Below are 17,205 nucleotides of genomic sequence, written 5' to 3' on the forward strand. Positions count from 1 at the left end.
CTGGCGGAAGGTGCAGTCACCAATCCCGCTAGGGATGTTGTCGAGCTGAGCGGGATGGGGGCCGTCCAGAAGGGCAGCCAGCAGCACCTCCGGGCACCAAGGAGCTGCGGGCAGCGGGCGGGCACGGCGCGGCCCGGCACGGAACGGCACGGAACGGCACGGCATGGCGCGGCACGGCGCGGCACGGAACGGAACGGCACGGCGCGGCATGGCGCGGCACGGCGCGGCACGGAACGGCACGGCACGGCACGGCGCAGTGCGCTACGGGCTGGCCGCCGATCCGGCCCCGCCGCCGAGCCGGCCCCGCCGCCGAGCCGGCCTCGCCGCCGATCCGGCCCCGCCGCCCTCACACCCACGCTCGCGCCGGCCGAGGGCGGGAAGGGGGCGCTCCCGGCCCGCCGCCACACACGACCACGTGACAGCCTCACATGGGCAGCATGGCGGCGCCCAGAGCCGCCCGCGCGCTGCGGAGCGGAGGTGAGTGCGCGCCGCCGCCGGGGTGAGGCGCGGGCCCAGCCCGGCCGCCGCTCTGCCCTTCTCGCCGGCCGCCGCTCTGCCCTTCTCGCCGGCCGCCGCCGCGCCGCTGCTCAGTTGGCGCTCGCTTTGAAATCGAGGAGCGAAAGGTCCCGCCGCGCATGCCGAGGGCTGCGAGAGAGCGCTCCGCCGGCCGGGGCGCGCGAAGGCGTCCGGGCGGGGGGCGGCGTGTGGCGGCGGGACCTCGCAGCAGCGGCCGCAGCTGTCAAGTCTCGGCTTCTGTGAAGGCGTGTTCCCGGCGGTGTGCTCGCCCGGCGGTGTGTTCGCCGGCGTGTTCCCCCGGCGGTGTGCTCGGCGTGGGGCCGGCACACGGCAGCTCCCGCCGTCCCGGGGCCCCCGCGGTGCGGTGGAGCTGCGGGAGTGTTTTGCTTGAGTTTTGCTGTGGTGATTTCTGCTGCTGAAGTAATCTAACATAAGTATACGTGTTTCTTCTGCCAACCCGTTCAACTGCAGAACTTCTTAACCTGCTGGCATGCCCGTCGGTGTAATGGCTTTTCAGGGCCCGTTGTCCCCCGTGCCCTGAGGTTCTCTGAAAAGCACTTTTTCTGCCACATAACCTTTCACAAGCGAAGGTTATGTGCCCATATTCTACATCCGTCTTCAGCCCCATGCGCACTTAAAAACCCAATGTCTGTCATCCAGTTAAAAGAACCAAGCGAATAAAATTTGGTAAGCCTTCCTACCTTCCCTTCAGGCATCAATCTTGTTGAGCTTCCCTAGGGGATATGCTTTTACAGAGACTTGAGAAAGCTAAACTGTCATAGTTAAGACAAGACTGATTAAACTAAATCCGATTTTCTCCGAATTGGACAGTTCAGTATAATTTAATTTGCAAATACTGAAAGACGAAAGTAATTTAAATTGGGTTTCTGTTCACCTAAGGATATCTGTTCTACCTAAATTGAACGAAATTACTTTTTTATAGCCTCTTGTGTGTGTTTGTTTGTTTGTTTTAATATAGCTGATGTGTTTTTATAAATGATGAAAGTTTTCTTTATTATGGAATTGTTTTTACATAAGTCCATTGGAGCAGGAGAGATCTTGGAAGTTTGTATATGTGTTAAATGCTTCCTCCACGTATCAGAAGGACTTAGGCTAGCCTAAAAAAAGCTCTTTATTATAAAAAGAAAAAAAAGAAAATTATGACTGAAACATATTAGGAAGTTCAAAAGTACTTTTCAGTAGTCATATGGGGAAATTATTTGAATAGTTTCTGCCTTGCTAGTGTCAGAATTCAAACATTTTCAACCCCAAAAGAAGGCACACAGCTCTTTTAGGGTGTGAGTGGTTTCCACAAACCTTTGTGAAATTCTGCATGCTGGAATGCTACATTTCAGAGTGGACTAGCCGTGGATTGAACTGCATTTTAGCTGTCACCTTTTCTTGAAAAGTATTCAAAAATAATTTTACAGGTGATGCATAGAAGTGTGAATTAAATTTGCTGTTTTGTAAAAGAAAACTAGGAAACATCCAGAACACAGACACATCAAGTCACTGTCACAGTTTGTAGTTAGAAATAGTATGGATTGTGTGCTGGTTCACTGGCTTGTAAACGGTCTAATTAGATATTATCACAGTTTCAGGTGTTATAATAATTGCATCTGTGATACTTTATTGGTAATAAAGTAGAAGACATGAAAGAACTGCATTTATATCTACAGTTCTATCTTAGATGATTTAAAGCATAGTAATCTCTTACAGATCTATTTATTTCATACAGGTAAAGTATTGTAGAATAGAAGCCCCTAATTTCTTGTAATGAAATTTCAGGGCTTAGAGCCCCAGGGAAATAATTGATGAGAAGACATCCCATGTAAAATGAGTTACTTATTGTGATAAATACTGATATAAGTGATTTCTGATCTTGCTTCCTTAACGATGAATAAGTATGCTGTAATAGTCTGTGTGACTTACTGTGGGCCGGGTTTTTAAAGTCAGGTCAGTAGAGACTGACGGGGTGTGATACATCCCTTGGATATGTAGTTTGTGTTCCCAGGCTGGCTGTTTGCTTGGTAAGGGGCTGAGCTGCCTCGTTCAGCCCCTTGCGGAACTGGGAATTCATCCGCAGGCTCCTCGGTGGGAAACCTGCTAGTAGTTCACAAACTGCACCTGGCTCGAAGCTGTTGCTGTCTCCAGCACCACAGAATGTGAGATGTTGTGAGATGTTTCTTCTTTTACTACTACAGAGCCTTTTAGAGATGTTTGTTTTCAAAATTTTTCTAAGACTGTTACTCTTTCCCCTCTGTTAGTAAAATGAGGAGGAAATACCTAAATGGGGTTTTAAACCTTCTTTTTTTTTTTTTTGGGTCTAGTTTTTTTTTTTTTTAAATAAAAGAATGGGGACATAGCTGGAGTTCATTCTGTTGCAGTACAACTTCAAAGCCTCACACTTTCAGGTTTGCCCAGAAGTGGTGAATCTCATCAGAAATTACTTGGGGTCTGGTTTGTTTTCTTTTTTTTTTTTCTTATTTGGGCCATGTAGGTCACAAGTTTGGTTCACAAGCCTTGTCAGTAATGCATGGTTGAGTATTGTCTATACTTCATAGTTAGGTTAGCTGAAATTGAATATATTAAAGGAATAATAAACTCTTCTCCAGCAGGGTATTTCTATGAAAATCATCAAACTATTCTGAAGCATTACACAAGCTAGAAACTTTAGTTGGACTAATAAAAGATGGTGTAGCAAGAGACTAAGGCAATATGAAGTGATCTGGTTCATGTGCTCTAGCTAGAGTGCAGACGTGTCATTTTACGTAGTTTTTCTTTCTGGTCAGACATGGCTTTGCTATTTAGGATGGTAAAACTGGTAATCAACTTTTAAATTGCCATTTTATGTTGAACTCTGCGTGTTACTGTACAAAAGTGTGCTAAGGGGTCTCCATCTGGGAAGTGATTCAATAAATAAAGTACCTGCTTTACTGAATCTTTTACTGAGCAGTATTTCTGATACAGTTCATTTCTTGCATTTTTTTAATCTGCAGACCTTGGTAATGCTCATGGTTTTACAAAATTCAAACTTTTCAGTATTTCTAAGGGGAAGTGAAAGGACTCAAAATTAGGTGATTTTCTTTTTTTTTCCTGAAATCAAAGTATGCATTTCAGATTTTTTTACTGCCATATGCTACTGAATCAGAGTTTCCTTCTGATGGTGCATTGTGAAACAGGAGTTGTATTTCTTTTTTTTTAATTGTTGTAGCTTGCTCTTTGATAAGAATATTAAACCACAAATTTCAGCTTACTACATACTACTCTTGTGTTAAGAATGAATCATAAAAGTCTTCTTAGCACTATTAATATTCAAATGGTAGAAGTATCTCTTCGTCTGTACTTTCCTCACTCTTAAAGAAATTCAGAAATGTACAACTCAAACAATTAATCCTCACCTATAATAACTTTCAGTACTTTTAAGCTAATGCTTTTTTAAAAATTAACCACAGAATATCCAGATAACAGTTTTGGGGAGACTTGGCTGTTTCCTGGTATTCTGGACTTACAATTAAATACTTCTTGTAATTCTGAAGTTTTTTGGCAAATGAGAAAAAGTTATTTTGAACTTGTGCAAGAGAGTTTTCAAGATCAAATGTGCTTGTCTGCACTGTGCAATATATGAGTTAGGCAATTAGCTGGTAGAAAATATTAATTCACATTTTCCATTAATTTGTAGACAGACTCATGTCTCCAGAATTTAATATTAGCATTATGAGCTGCAAGTGATGCATGGTAGAAGTTCAAACCATTTGATTGTAGTACACTTTTACCATTTTTTAATGATCCTAAGGTAATTTCATCCCTGTCTTGAAAATAATCAGTCAGGCGGGGAATTATTCCCATTTCAACTGTGCAGCAGCTCTGGGGAAGACATGCACTTTCATGGTTTGAGGCATGAGAGAAAAAATATTCCCCTTTCAATAAAGTGTTTAATTGTTCTCTCAGTTGAGAGGTAATGTATGGTTGGCAGCACACTGTGTTTTTTTCTTACAAGATCTATCACTTCTGGCTGTGGGTGGATGTGTAGGGTGTGGTTTCTCTGTGAGCTTAGGTTTCTCAGCATTAGCTAAGATTGCCTTTAAATGAAGGAAAGTCATTAGCAGATGTCCTGGACAGCTGCTGAAGATCAACATTTTCTGCCACATCAACAGCTTTACTGACCCACACCTACTCTTGTAGCCATTCATTTCAGACTAAGAAGTCTTTTCTCCTTTGTAGGAAGGTGCCCATTGACCTGGCACCGGGGCGTCACCATTGTGGTTACAGCTAAAATCCACACAGAGACACAGTTAAGTACAAGTTCCTGAAGAGTACTTAGTTTCAGCTTTTTGCAAATGCTTTCTCTGCTCTGCATGCCTTATATCTTGGGTGCCCAGATCCCAGGCAGTGTCCTGTATCTGCCAGTGTTTAGTCTGTGATAAATGTATTAGGTACATTTTCACATGCCAGAAATTAAGGAAAGTAAGCCTAGCCGTAAGCCTTCGGGCAAAATTGACCTTCTTTGAAAATGTATTTTGCATGTATCACTTTCCATTTTGCAGAATTTTCCTTAAAGCTCACCTGGAGCTTCCCCTAAGCAGAAAAGAGCTACTTCCTCTTTCCATTCCTATCACAGAGCTCTGACACTTTTCCGCCATCTGCAGAAGCTCACTGCCCTGGTGTGGTGATTTGCTGAAGGGTCATTGTCCAGCTTTGTGCATAGGCTACTGATCCTGAAGTAAAATAACAGAAAGCTCTGGGAATGACTCTAGCAAGAAAGTGGGATGCCCCATCGTAGGGAGTTATCTTGCTGCTGTGCTTCCAAAGTGGATTTTACAGTGCTGTTTCTGTCTTCACAGTTGGATGTGGGCATATCTGTGAGCGAGGACTGTTTGCATGCACAACTTCTACATTGCCTGCCAGAGTCTGTTGTCCTTGTCTGGCGTTTCCTTACCTGGCTGCAGATGTAGAAGCAAAGGCTCAACGTAATACCCTGTAACAGAGTGGAAAGTCTGAAATGGAAAGTCAGTCTGTGATTTTAATTCAAGATACGCAGTTCAGTGCTGCCTCTGGGCAGCACAGGTGGCAAACTTTTTCTGTCCTTTTGGTGTTTCTTCAGTCTTCTACTCTTCAGGCTCACAAATGCAGTGTTAACCAACACAAAGCTTAGTGTTGTTCTGCAGAGAGCCAAATAACTGATTTAACCTCCTCTATACTCATACAGCAAATCAGTGAAATGAAGGATAGCACTTCACAATCTTTAGAGGTAAAATTAAAGGCAACAAAAATACAGGCTCCTAAAATCTATGCTGGAAGATGACCCTGCCAAGCCTATGTGCACGATCAAACTGTGATGTGTCTGGCTACTTGGTCCTTGCATGTTCTGTTACTTAAAGCATCAAGAATAGTGGTAGAGTATATGACAAATCTCTGGTGGTCTCTAAGCTTGTTCAGAGTAATATATAGCATTTGAGGAGAAAGAATGAAGGATTGAATCCTTCCTAAAGAAATTCTGGACCTCAAATAGTGAATTACCTTGTATTTTAGAGCAGGTAGCTTCACTCCCTAAAATCACAGGATCAAATGTCCTGTGAACATACAGTAAAACAATTTTTCTGGCTCTGAGAGTTCACAGTGCAGATAGCTAAGGCAGACAGAAGGGGCTGAAATCGTGAGCAGTAGCTGATGGATGGAGAAACTCTAGCACCAAGGGAGTAATTTCTGGAGAGTTTTGTGGCAGCACAGCATCAGCAGGATGAAACAGAGCCTGAGCCTGCCCTAGTGCCTGCTGCTCCTAAGTTACCAGGCAAATGCACTTTAGCAGTGGACATAGGTAAAGTGGCTGTCTAGATTTAGATATAGAATTTCTTTTGCTCAAGTTTTTGCACTGAATTACCCTACCTAGACTAGAAGCTGAATTTTAGGTGCACATAAAAACAACATACCACATATCTGTAAAGTTTGGGCTTTGTGTGTCGTGGGTGTTTTTTAGCTATGCAGGAGAAACCCTATTGAGCCAGTCTGGCACACTTACCCTCATTTCTTGTGTGGCTTACTATGTATAGCTATAGTTGGAGTGTAAGGTTGAGGCTACCAAAAAATATTTCTATGTTGTCATGGTATTTTCTTTTTTTTATTTTGAAGAGATGTGAATTTTGGCTGAAGTCACCTTGAAGACAAGCTACTTCTGGTTTTGAACCTGTTATGGTTCTAAAACCACAGTGGAGGTCTGTGTCATGAAATCTAAGCTGGTTTTCCTTTCCATGATATTCGGATATAGCAGACATGATTCTGATTGTGACAGTTGTGAATCAGGAGTAAATTTAAGCAAAATCTTAGGAGCTTTTGAGCATTCTTCTGTGACAGTCCTGCTGGTCCAGTGCAATCTGTGATTTCAAAGTAGTGCTTGATCATGTATGCAGTCTGAAAAGACCTTTTCTGTGCTAAAACCATCTGTAGGACACCCAGTTAAAATGATCTTATCAACTGCGGATTGAATAATTCCCCTTTTTTTTGGTTCCTCCTTCCTTCTTCACTCCCAAACAAGCACATTCCTATAGCACTTCAAAATGCACATCTGGTGAGAGTCTTGTTGCCTCTTCTTCTCTTTGGCAGTTTGACATGGTGATGTGCCATCATGTGTAGCTTGCAGTGCTTCTAGACACCACATCCCAGTGCTGTTGATCTAGCAATACTTATTAGCATTAAAATTTAATTTGAAAATATTTTGAAGTAATGTTGTGGGACAGAGAGTGGGTTACAGGGCATTGACTTTTTTTTTAATGTTTTGTCTATTCAAGCCATGTATATTTGTCACAGTGGTTTCTTTTGTAAGCATTTCTATTTAAAATCAATGTTTGTTAAAATATGCTTGTCTGCCCGATCCAACTTTCATATTATCTATGTGAAAAGGCAGGAGAATGTATATAAGGAGCAATCTATATGTTGTAAACTCTCTGCCTTACAGTTATTGCATCCTGTAGAAAGAGGCTGTTTAACTGCAGCCTTGTTTTAATTTCATTTTTTAGTTTTCAGTTACACATTTCTGGAGTCCCCCTGACCACTGCTGTTACCTGATGGCGCCTATATTTCATCAAGTTTAGACAAGCAGTCTACCTGGACTTAGGCCCAGAGGAGCTGCCATAACTGATGAACATGATCCCCTCTGCCTGGGAATTCAAGACCTATAGAACCATGATTCCCAAGGGAATTGAAAGAAAACTGTATTCAGACCATGCCTCTTGCTTTTTTAATTTTCTTTGCTGTTCTTATGTAGCATTGCCTTGTACTGCTGGGTAGCATACTTTACCACAAGTGAAATCTGGTACTGGTTTGCTGATGATTAGGAGAAAAGATTCTTTTTAACCTACCCTGAAAACAGAAGCAGGAAAGAATAGAGCACTCAGAGACAGAAGTTGCTGTGACATCTCTTCATTACTGCGTACAAATGAAGTGACGCGTTATTAAACAAAATAACAACAAATGTTGCAGCAGTACTGTTATGATGTTGGGTGTTTTTTTACTGCATTATCATTTTTAGGCTTCCAGAGTTTAGTGGATACAATTGCATATTTTAATTTTGTTCTTGTATGCTGCTCTTTAATCTGTTTTGTTCTGCAAGAAAAACTGCCTTATATAAAGATTGCATAGTATCTTAGCTGTAGAATATTATGGTGGATTTTTTAATTTAGAAAATGTTTTTAGACTTTTTTATGATTGCAGAATGAATGTTAGTGTTCAATGTAATTAAATTTAATTGCATTTCCTGTATGTTTTATTTTTAGTTTGCTCTTATATGCCTTTGTTTCCATTGGGAGTTGTAGATTTGACACATTTTTTTTAAAAGCGTGGTGTTGGCAGTCAGACAAGCTCACTTTAAATCGATGAAATAATAAGCTTAAATGTCTTCTAAATGTGGGGAACTTGTAGTTTCTGCTTAGTGATCAGGAGTTGTTTCTTCATGTTGTTTCAGATTATGTGGCCTTGTTATTTTTTTTTCTTTATAAGTTTAAAACAGTAAGGTGGGGAAGAGTAATTAAAGGCTGCTTCTTTCTTCTTATTCTATCTTTTATACCCAGGTCAACTGGGCAGACTGGCAGAGCTCTTTTAGCTTCATACATTTTTGCCATTCATTTATCTTTTACTGCTCATGTTTGCTTAGCACGTTGTACCATTACTTGTAGAAAGACTTTTTTCTTTGATATCTTAAGAAAAAGTGGGGTTTGTTTTTCTGTTATTATAACAGTTTGTCTGACTGACTTACATTTTTAAACATGAGCTGTTTACCCAGGGAGGAACTACAGTGGCTGGAGAACTTACTAAGCTTTGGTTTCACAAATGTGAAGACTGAACAGATAAGGATTCTCAAATTTATTTATTTATTTAAATCTAGTGACTAATAAACATCTGAAATAAAGATGTCATTACTAAAAGGTCATTATTCATTTTCTCTGTGTAAAGGAGTATAAAGTCTGCTGTAGCACAGCACAGGTATTGTATTGTTCACACCTTCCACGTTTCTCATCTGCTTCAAGTTTGACATTCCTGGTATTTCCGAGGTTTAAAAAAATAATGATATCATATATTTTTAAAACTCAAAAAAGTTAAAAGTATTATCATGCAATATAGTCACATTAAGATTTTTTTTTTCAGTCACCAATAGGGAAGAGAATTATCGTTCTTGAAGTCAAAATTTCATTACAAGTTTTTAACAGTTAGAGAACACCAGAGGAGTAAAGCTGTTTCCTTGAATTGTGGCAGTACTCAGAGGCCACAGGCTTCAGGGTTCTGTTGTCTGACTTGCAGGGATCTCCTGCTTTGGAGTCTATGCAGCAGTTAGAAATAAATAGGGAGAGAGGCAAAGGCTTCTGCCAGTGCAGAGGCTTTTCCAGCTCACTGCTTGGTGGTGAATCAGTTCGAGAATCTATGTTGTGAATCTCACTTTGGCATCTCATGGACTTCCCACTTCCTGGAGTTGGTGATCCTGGTGGGAGCTAGCAGTCTTTGGGAACTTACCAGCTTTGGAAAAGGGAGGGTCTCCAGCTAGACTGCCACTCTGCCACTGCCTCACAGTAAAACAAGTTCTCCTATGGCTGTGTGGCTGAAGAGAAGGTATGATGTCAACACAGAGTGGGGCTCAGGTCCTATATGGACTAGGAGCCAGGAGCTAGGGATATTTGGTGCTGGTAGTGTGCGTGGCTTTGCATGAGTCACTGAAATTTGTGTGTCTTTGTCCACCTACAATGCAGATATTTATCTACCTTGCAGGTGCATTGGTTGAGATTAATGAGTTGTTTGTAAAGCACTTTGAAGATGAAAAGCTCTATAAAAATGCTAAGTATTATTATGTATGAGCTCTTGAGTGCATAATGGCTGTTTGCCTGCCAGTATTTAAAGCAATTTATAACTCACTAAGTATGAAGGCATGGTATGAAGTCAAGTTCTAGTTTCCATTTAGGAAAAGTCACTTATAGTTTTTGTTCACCAGTTGAGGTCATACCACTGGCCTTCGGTGTTATCTAGAGTGAAAACAGACTCAAGATTTTTTGAAAGGAACTGTTTAAAAACATTAAAATCATGGGCTTTTTATAAGGGTTTCTTCTCAGTTGGTCATTTTTTACCCTCTTTTTATGACTTGTGTTTTGATTGCCAAATTCCCACATTTTCTGCCTTTTTTTGTTTCTCCAAATGCTTCTTCTGACACTTACACTTTCTCTCCCTGACCTTTACGTCTGTGTCTGCAGTTGCCATCAAAGCTATGTTCCTCTGCTCAGTGGCCACACGACACAGGTTTCCTTAGCCCTTCATCTACCGATCCCTCACTTTGGGGCTTCCATGGCACTCCTTCCCTGAGAAACCTCCTGCCCCAGACGCACATTGCCAGCCAGTGCTGCACAGTATGGTGCTTTTCTGCAGGGTGCTTCTGCAAAAATGTCACAGTGAAGTGGCTGGCAGGCAGGCAAGAACACTGCCCAACAACAGGAGGGACAAAGCTGCCCTGTGCTTGAGAGCACACCTCCCTAGCTGTGACCTCTTGGTTCACTGTTCTTCAAGCTTTTTGAGCATTGGTTTTTGTAAGCATCCTCTAGTGGCAGTGTGGACTCCCATGTAGGAAGCTGAAACAAACTGATAATGAACTTACTTTCTAAATAAAAGTCTTGCTATCAAATTCCCCGGTTTTGTCAAGTCACAAGTTGAAAACAACTGCGCATTGTTTGTTATGTATCAGCACCATGTAGTCTGTCCAATTTGGATAATTAAATATTCCCTTTAGCCCCAGTCTGGGTTTGCTGCATTGGGTTAGAGATGGGAAAGAAACAAATGCCTCATCTTTAATAGATTCACAGTCATATATAATTACTTAACTGCAGTCTCCTTCACTTCATAAGATGTGTCATGTAACCAGAGTAGTGCATGTTTTAACTGTAGGAGTAAAATGCAGGAGAGTATGCATGAAAATTTGCATACCACAGAGTAAGGTCTTGTAGTTTATTGGATGCAATTCAGGCAGGAAAATATAGTATGTGGCTATGTTTAGTATAATAAGAAGTGTCAGAATTCTCTATTTTGTCATAGTTATTATATTATATTGCTATGTTTCTAAAATTATCTAGGAGAAATGATTGGTAAATGTTACCAACTGAACTGTTCATTGGCAAAGGGCTTTATCTGCATGATAACTGGCTGTTCCTTGGAGTACAAGGGAAGTTTGAATTTATTTTTTTTTAATTCCCTCAAGATACTTCATATTGAAAAAATTAGTTGAGTGAAAAACACTGGAAATGTTTTATGACATAGAAACAAAGTATGGAAAGTTTGTTCGTTATCCTTTTAGACATTATGTCCTTTCCAAATCTGTAATGTCTTTCCCTTCTTAATTTCTGAAGAAAAAGGAGAATGTTGAAAACCAAGTGTTCAACAAGCTGCCTTGCTGCATGGAAGCCTTAGAAAGGAGAATAAAGGGCTCTTCAGAGTTCCTTGGAGGTCTTTTGGCAGACATACTCTGTAGTGTGCAGCCTGAGAAAACTTCCATGAGTGTTTTTGAAAGTCGCACTGTTGTCTTTTGAGTTTAGATTATAAATATCCAGCCACTCTAACCAGCTCTATAAAGTCTCTAGCTTTCACATTTTAAAGATGTTTATTTTCAGGTATTCATTGTTAAAACCTGTTTAAAGCTATGTTTCATTTTAGATCAAGCTCATTTTGAACCATGAAGAACTATTGCAGTAATGAACATGATCTAAATTTGTATGTTAATACTTACAGCGTATCAGATGTTCTCTACAGAAATGTGTACACTTCTCAGATTATCTGTTTCATGCTTTCTTGTACATAAATTTAAATTCAGTCCTGCCTTATGTATTTTTTAAATCTGAAAGTCACCAGATGTGGCATAACATTGAAAGAAAATGACAAGTTTGTTGCTCACATGAATTCTAGCTGTTGAGTCTCAGATTTTCTGATAGACACAGGTGAAGATGGAGTTGGACAAAAGCAACAGTGAACTCCTAGCTTACTTCCTTGTAAAACGGAGATGCTTTATGTAAGAAATGGTGCAGTCACTGCAGATCTGCTTGTATTCTGCTTGACTTCTCAGCTCTTGAGTGTGCTTGTAAACTCATCTAGACTTGTTGAGTAGACTTTTCCACTGGACAAAGTGGATAGGCTTCTCGCAAAGACATGCTGGTTTGACGCTGAGAGGAAGTGTTGCCCACAGTCATTTGTTCAGATCTGAGCATCAAGTCACATCCATGCCTTGTGAATGAAATGGTAGGTGATGACAAGGCTTAATGTCATTGCCATGTGCTTTTTGAGCTAACATCTGTGGGGTGGCTAGGCAGGTCTCACCTCTCCAACCCATTTCTGGTTGTTCTGCACTGATTACTATTAACATAATTCCTATGAGTCATGGCAGAAATGTGTGTTCTTTAAAGAAGTAAATAAAGTAGTGGGTCTTGTCTGGGTTTACAAAGATTTGTTCATGCTCTGACATACCCTGCTAAATCAGCAGAAGCTCAGCTCATGAGAATAGTTCTCTTCCGGTTGCTCAAAAAGATCAAGTTGTACCAGCAAGAATTATTTTGCTGTTATAGCTCTGTCCCAGCAGCTTTCTGAGTAGTACCATTATGTTGTCTGTTAGTTTTGAGTTGTAGAGTACTCTTCTTAACTAATACATGTTTTCTGGCAAAAATTTAATTGCAGAGCAAACCAAAGATTGCAGAAGTGACTGTTTCTAAAATCTGCTTGATAAAGACAGTCTTGTTTTTGTTCATTTGAATGCTGTTCTGTCCAAATAACTCTTCTGTAAAAGCTGATTCAGAAAATCAGATACAGAATGATGTAGCTGGTGGACAGACTTTGGCAGGGCTTGCTGCAACAGTATCCCCATCTGTGGGAACCAGATGGATGTTGCAAATGGGTTGGTGGGATGTTGGCAGCTGAAAGTTCAACCAGATGAAAACAATCAGCTGGGGTGGCTGGGGAAAGGCAGCGGTTTTCTCATGTCCTGTCTGATGTGACAAGCAGTGAGAATGGACTACCAACCACTGCAGGATGAGCAAGCATGGCCCAGGCATGGGCATAACGCTTCCAATGACTGTGCCATTGCTAGGGGAACAGCCATGTCAGAATCAACTTTGTTGTAGCTCTTTGCCTACTGAATGCAGAAAACATCAGGAGCCTTGACGTTTATAAAGTTGTGGCCAGGGCTGTAAAACTCAAATTCACAGGCACATCACTTTTCAGTAGGGCATGCATGTAGATTGAAACAGACTTCACATTTTCCATGTGAAAAAAATGTGCAGCAGGATTCTTGGCGTGTAATTGACTGAATCTAAAAGTTCTGAGTTGAGTTTACAAATTAGTAATTGATTAAGTGGACATCCCCATAGAGAATTTCATAGATTACTGCCCAGTTTTGCAGACAAGGTAGCTAAGTATGTTCAGGAGAAGTGCCTGTCATATTTAGCTGGCAAGTTAGATTATCTTCATCTTGTGGAAAGCAAAACATTTATTTCTTCTTATAGATTTACTATCTGTGCAGAAAAGACTGTGTGAAAAAAGGAAAAGACTTTTCAGTCTAGGAAAAGGAGTTTGAGACCTAATTTCTTGCAAAGACTCCTTTCTTTATCTAGCTTAGAAAATCAGACAGTGGAATAGTCCAATAAACTGTACAAAGTGAGTGAATAACCTCGTGAAAATAGTTCAGAAATTAGATTTGGGTTTTTTGTTTTGGTTTGTTTTTTTTTTAGCTTAATAATGTATTTTTTTAATAAATGAGTCTGAATGTTTGGTACACAATCATCCTGTTACTTTCTGCCTGTTTTATACTTATGTTCTTTCCTTTAGCATTTATTAGAACAGCTTCCATTTCTGCAGAAGGGCTATGTTATTTATAAATTGGCATTTTATTTGCAATATGCCATATATGAAGTGGGCCGTAGATGGTAGTTACATTGCTTGAGAATAGAACCCTTAATTTTGATGTGTTTTATAAACAATTGGCAATAAATGGCCTCATCCTGTGTCCTTTGACTTTAGTGGGAGCTCTAACAAGTGTGTTTATGCCAGAAGAAGCCGGCTGCCAGCGCAGCGGAGCAGGCAGCGCGCCTTTGCATTCAGCACAGTTGTGTGTCCCCGTGCCAAGAATGAATTTTGCCGATTCAGATTTGCTCAGTTTGTCAACACACAGCTCCCATTGAACTTCGCAGGACGAGAATCATTCTTGGCACGGGGCCGCGGGCAGCCCAGGGAACGGGGCCGGCAGCGCCGGGAGCTGTGCACTGGCCAGGGGAGCAGCGCCCAGCCTTGACTTCCCAGTTTCCGAGGCTCCCGTCTCCTGGAGCATGTGTCTGCTGTTGTTGGAGTGGTGGGAAGAGTCAGTGATAAAAAGAGATTTCCTAGGTTAGTTTTCAAGGCTATTTTTTTGTGTGTGTGGCTGTCTGGATGATTAATGTGAGTAGGAAAATACTGTTGACCCATTTAAATCATGTTAGACAACATCCATTGCTCATCTACATAATGAAATACACACTGAACATTATAGCCTAAGTATAAGAGCCAGTGAACTACAAAAATAATATTTTACTCATTTAGATTATGAAGTAAAATATAGGACATTAGTACTAATGATAGTATTAAATTTTAAGCCATGCAAATGGCAATTGTCAGTGAAAAAGAACTATAAGTTGAAAAGGCTATTAGCATTTCAGCTTTAACAGTTAATTTGAGTAATTTCTTTTTTCTGCTAGTGTGCAGCTTTAAAAAGTCTATATGCAAAACATTTAATAGTAAGTGCAGAAGTGTTTGTTTTATATTGTTATTTGATTTCAGTCATTAAAGAAATGTTAGAAATTAATTTGCAATATTAAAATGTATTAACATTTTATATTACCGACAGTAAACTGCAATTTTTACTTGGGTAAAATCAAATATAAAAAATATATCAAAAATAAAATTATTAGTAACCAAGAGATGAAATCATTTTAAGCATTTATTTAAGTACCAAAGCAGAAACTGTAGCCTTTAAAAATACAGATTTTGTCAAATAGAAACAGAATTGTCAGCATTTTAAACTAAATACAAATTTTAAAGTACTGAATTTAGGCTGACAGGTTTCTATGGTTACCTACCTTTCCAATAGTTTGGTGAGATGTGTAAATTGGCCTGTGAGTCACTAGTAATTATTTGGGTTTTGTTTGTTGTAGTTGTAATTCTGTGTTCAGTTTGAATCTAATACATTTCATACCACATGCTTTGGTTTATGTATATTTTAGTGTGTATGATTGACAGTGATTGAGCATTTCTTATGGAGTGCTTGGTTTTTTGTCATAAGTGATGTATGTTGGTACTTCTGAAAATGTAAACAACTTCTTCCTGTATCACTGTTTGATAAACAGGGATTTTTATGCTAAAAAGAGGTCTTTGTAAATGTTAACCGAGGAGATAAGTGAAAGGTGTTTAAAAATAATTTAAAACATCTCCCAAACATTATATTGTACTCTTCCAAATTTGATCCATAATTCTGTCATTATAATTCATTCCGTGACCCAAATGTCACATATTTATGAATAAGCTTCCAAGTTACACATTAATAGCACATAGTAATGACTGACAGGTTTAAAAATAAATGTTTTAATCAGGATGCTACAAGTTATCTGCAGCAAGCTCTTGATTAGAACATCTTCCTTGTGCAGAGCATTTTCTTGAAATAAAAATAAGAGCTTATTTCTACCGCTGCCACAGCAGTTTAGCAGAAAAAGGTCTAAACTCTTAGACCTCTCTGCTCATATATTTTGAAATCTGGATTAGAGAATGTAATTCCCCAACCTTAGACTCATCACTCTAGCAAGGGACACGTATGTGTTTTCTCAGTAAAGACTTACTGTCCTAACATAACTTGTGTTTTCATGTGAAAACAGGACAATACAAGTAATTAATAACTTTTAACACAAGGCAAGAATTACTACTAGCTGTCAATTTTACCAAATGAGTAGTAATGTAATCTTACTTTATGAAGGTATTCATCCCAAAGTTGCTAGCCATGTGCACTTTTTTTCTTAATTTTGGGATAAGACTGACCTATGATTCAGAAATCATCATGTGTCCTTAGAGATTTGGCTGCAGGTGTATTCAAAATACTTATTGCAGGAAAAAGACCAAATACTTTTTCTCTTCCCATGTGTCAAGCTACACAAAACATCTTCATACAATGTTCAGGAGCATTCCTAAATTTCCTACACAAAGATTACTCTTATTTGAGCAGTGTTGCTTGCCTACTAAAAGGGTGGGAAATGTTTTTTATGGTGATCCAGACATATTTTTTCCATTTCAGGTGGAAATTTAAGAGGTTAAAGTAGAATTTTTTTTAACATTTAATACTGTGTCAGGCATGTATATAGGACATAAATATGCCAGGTGAAAAACAGTTGTTTCACAGAGCACCTGAAAAGATTTTAACCCAGTAGGATTCAATGAATGTTAGAGCTGTGGGTGGGTGCATACAAACAACAAGATTTGGTATTGTGCTGTGTGTAAGGACTGTTTGAATAGCTTATTATTTTAATCTGGAACAACTGCTATTTTTTAAACTAACTTGTTCCAATAGCTGTTACTTCCCTACAAAATCAAAATAATTAATACAATAACCAATCTTTCAAGCAAAAGCAATTTCTCTGAGCTTTTAAAAAATCTAAAGATAGATAGAAAGTGCTTGGAAAATGTATTTAAATATGGAAGCCTGAGCAGATATGTTTCTCATTCTAATTTATTCACTTTATGATAGATTAATTTACTCAATAAAGGAATGCAGTAACATAAGAGGAATGTTTCTACTGCTAGTCAGAGAAGTTGAAACTTGCCAGATGCTGTGATCTGGAGCCTAAATTCCCTTGATAGTAACTGTGATTGAAACCCTTAATATTGCTTTGTCCAGCTTTTGTACTGGACTTGTCTCATTTTGTGGAGATATTGCTTTAGACAACACTGTCTTTTTATTTTCCTCTTCTGTTTTTCTATCAGAGAGAGAAAATGTAGCAGAAATAACATTAGGATGGAAGGCTCTATTGGAGAACTGCAGTGTCCTGTTCCCAAAGTTAAGTCTGTGCAGCCTGATCCCGTGTTCTGTAATAGACAATTCATTTCCTTTGGTATATTAATGAATATGTCTCAGCTATAGTTAGATTGTACTCTTTATTTTTTAAATCC

General features: G+C 39.7%; 1 protein-coding gene across 2 annotated transcripts in view; it reads left to right on the forward strand.

The window, feature by feature from the left end:
• The first annotated feature begins 379 nt into the window (after positions 1–379).
• METAP1D (methionyl aminopeptidase type 1D, mitochondrial) overlaps positions 380–17,205 on the forward strand; it is a 45,041-nt gene continuing 28,215 nt past the window's right edge. The window contains exon 1 of one of the 2 annotated variants that reach the window (XM_042040940.1): positions 380–477. In XM_042040940.1, coding sequence (XP_041896874.1) covers positions 429–477 — 49 coding nt within the window. In that variant the 5' untranslated portion in view covers positions 380–428. Of the gene's footprint in view, positions 478–594; positions 1,204–17,205 lie in introns of those variants that run through there. The other variant, XM_042040941.1, reaches the window with a different exon arrangement.

Source organism: Corvus kubaryi, unplaced genomic scaffold (genome assembly GCF_017639235.1).
Source record: "Corvus kubaryi isolate FWS band 111438036 unplaced genomic scaffold, C.kubaryi_AGA036_p1.0 37396, whole genome shotgun sequence".
Lineage (NCBI taxonomy): Eukaryota > Metazoa > Chordata > Aves > Passeriformes > Corvidae > Corvus > Corvus kubaryi.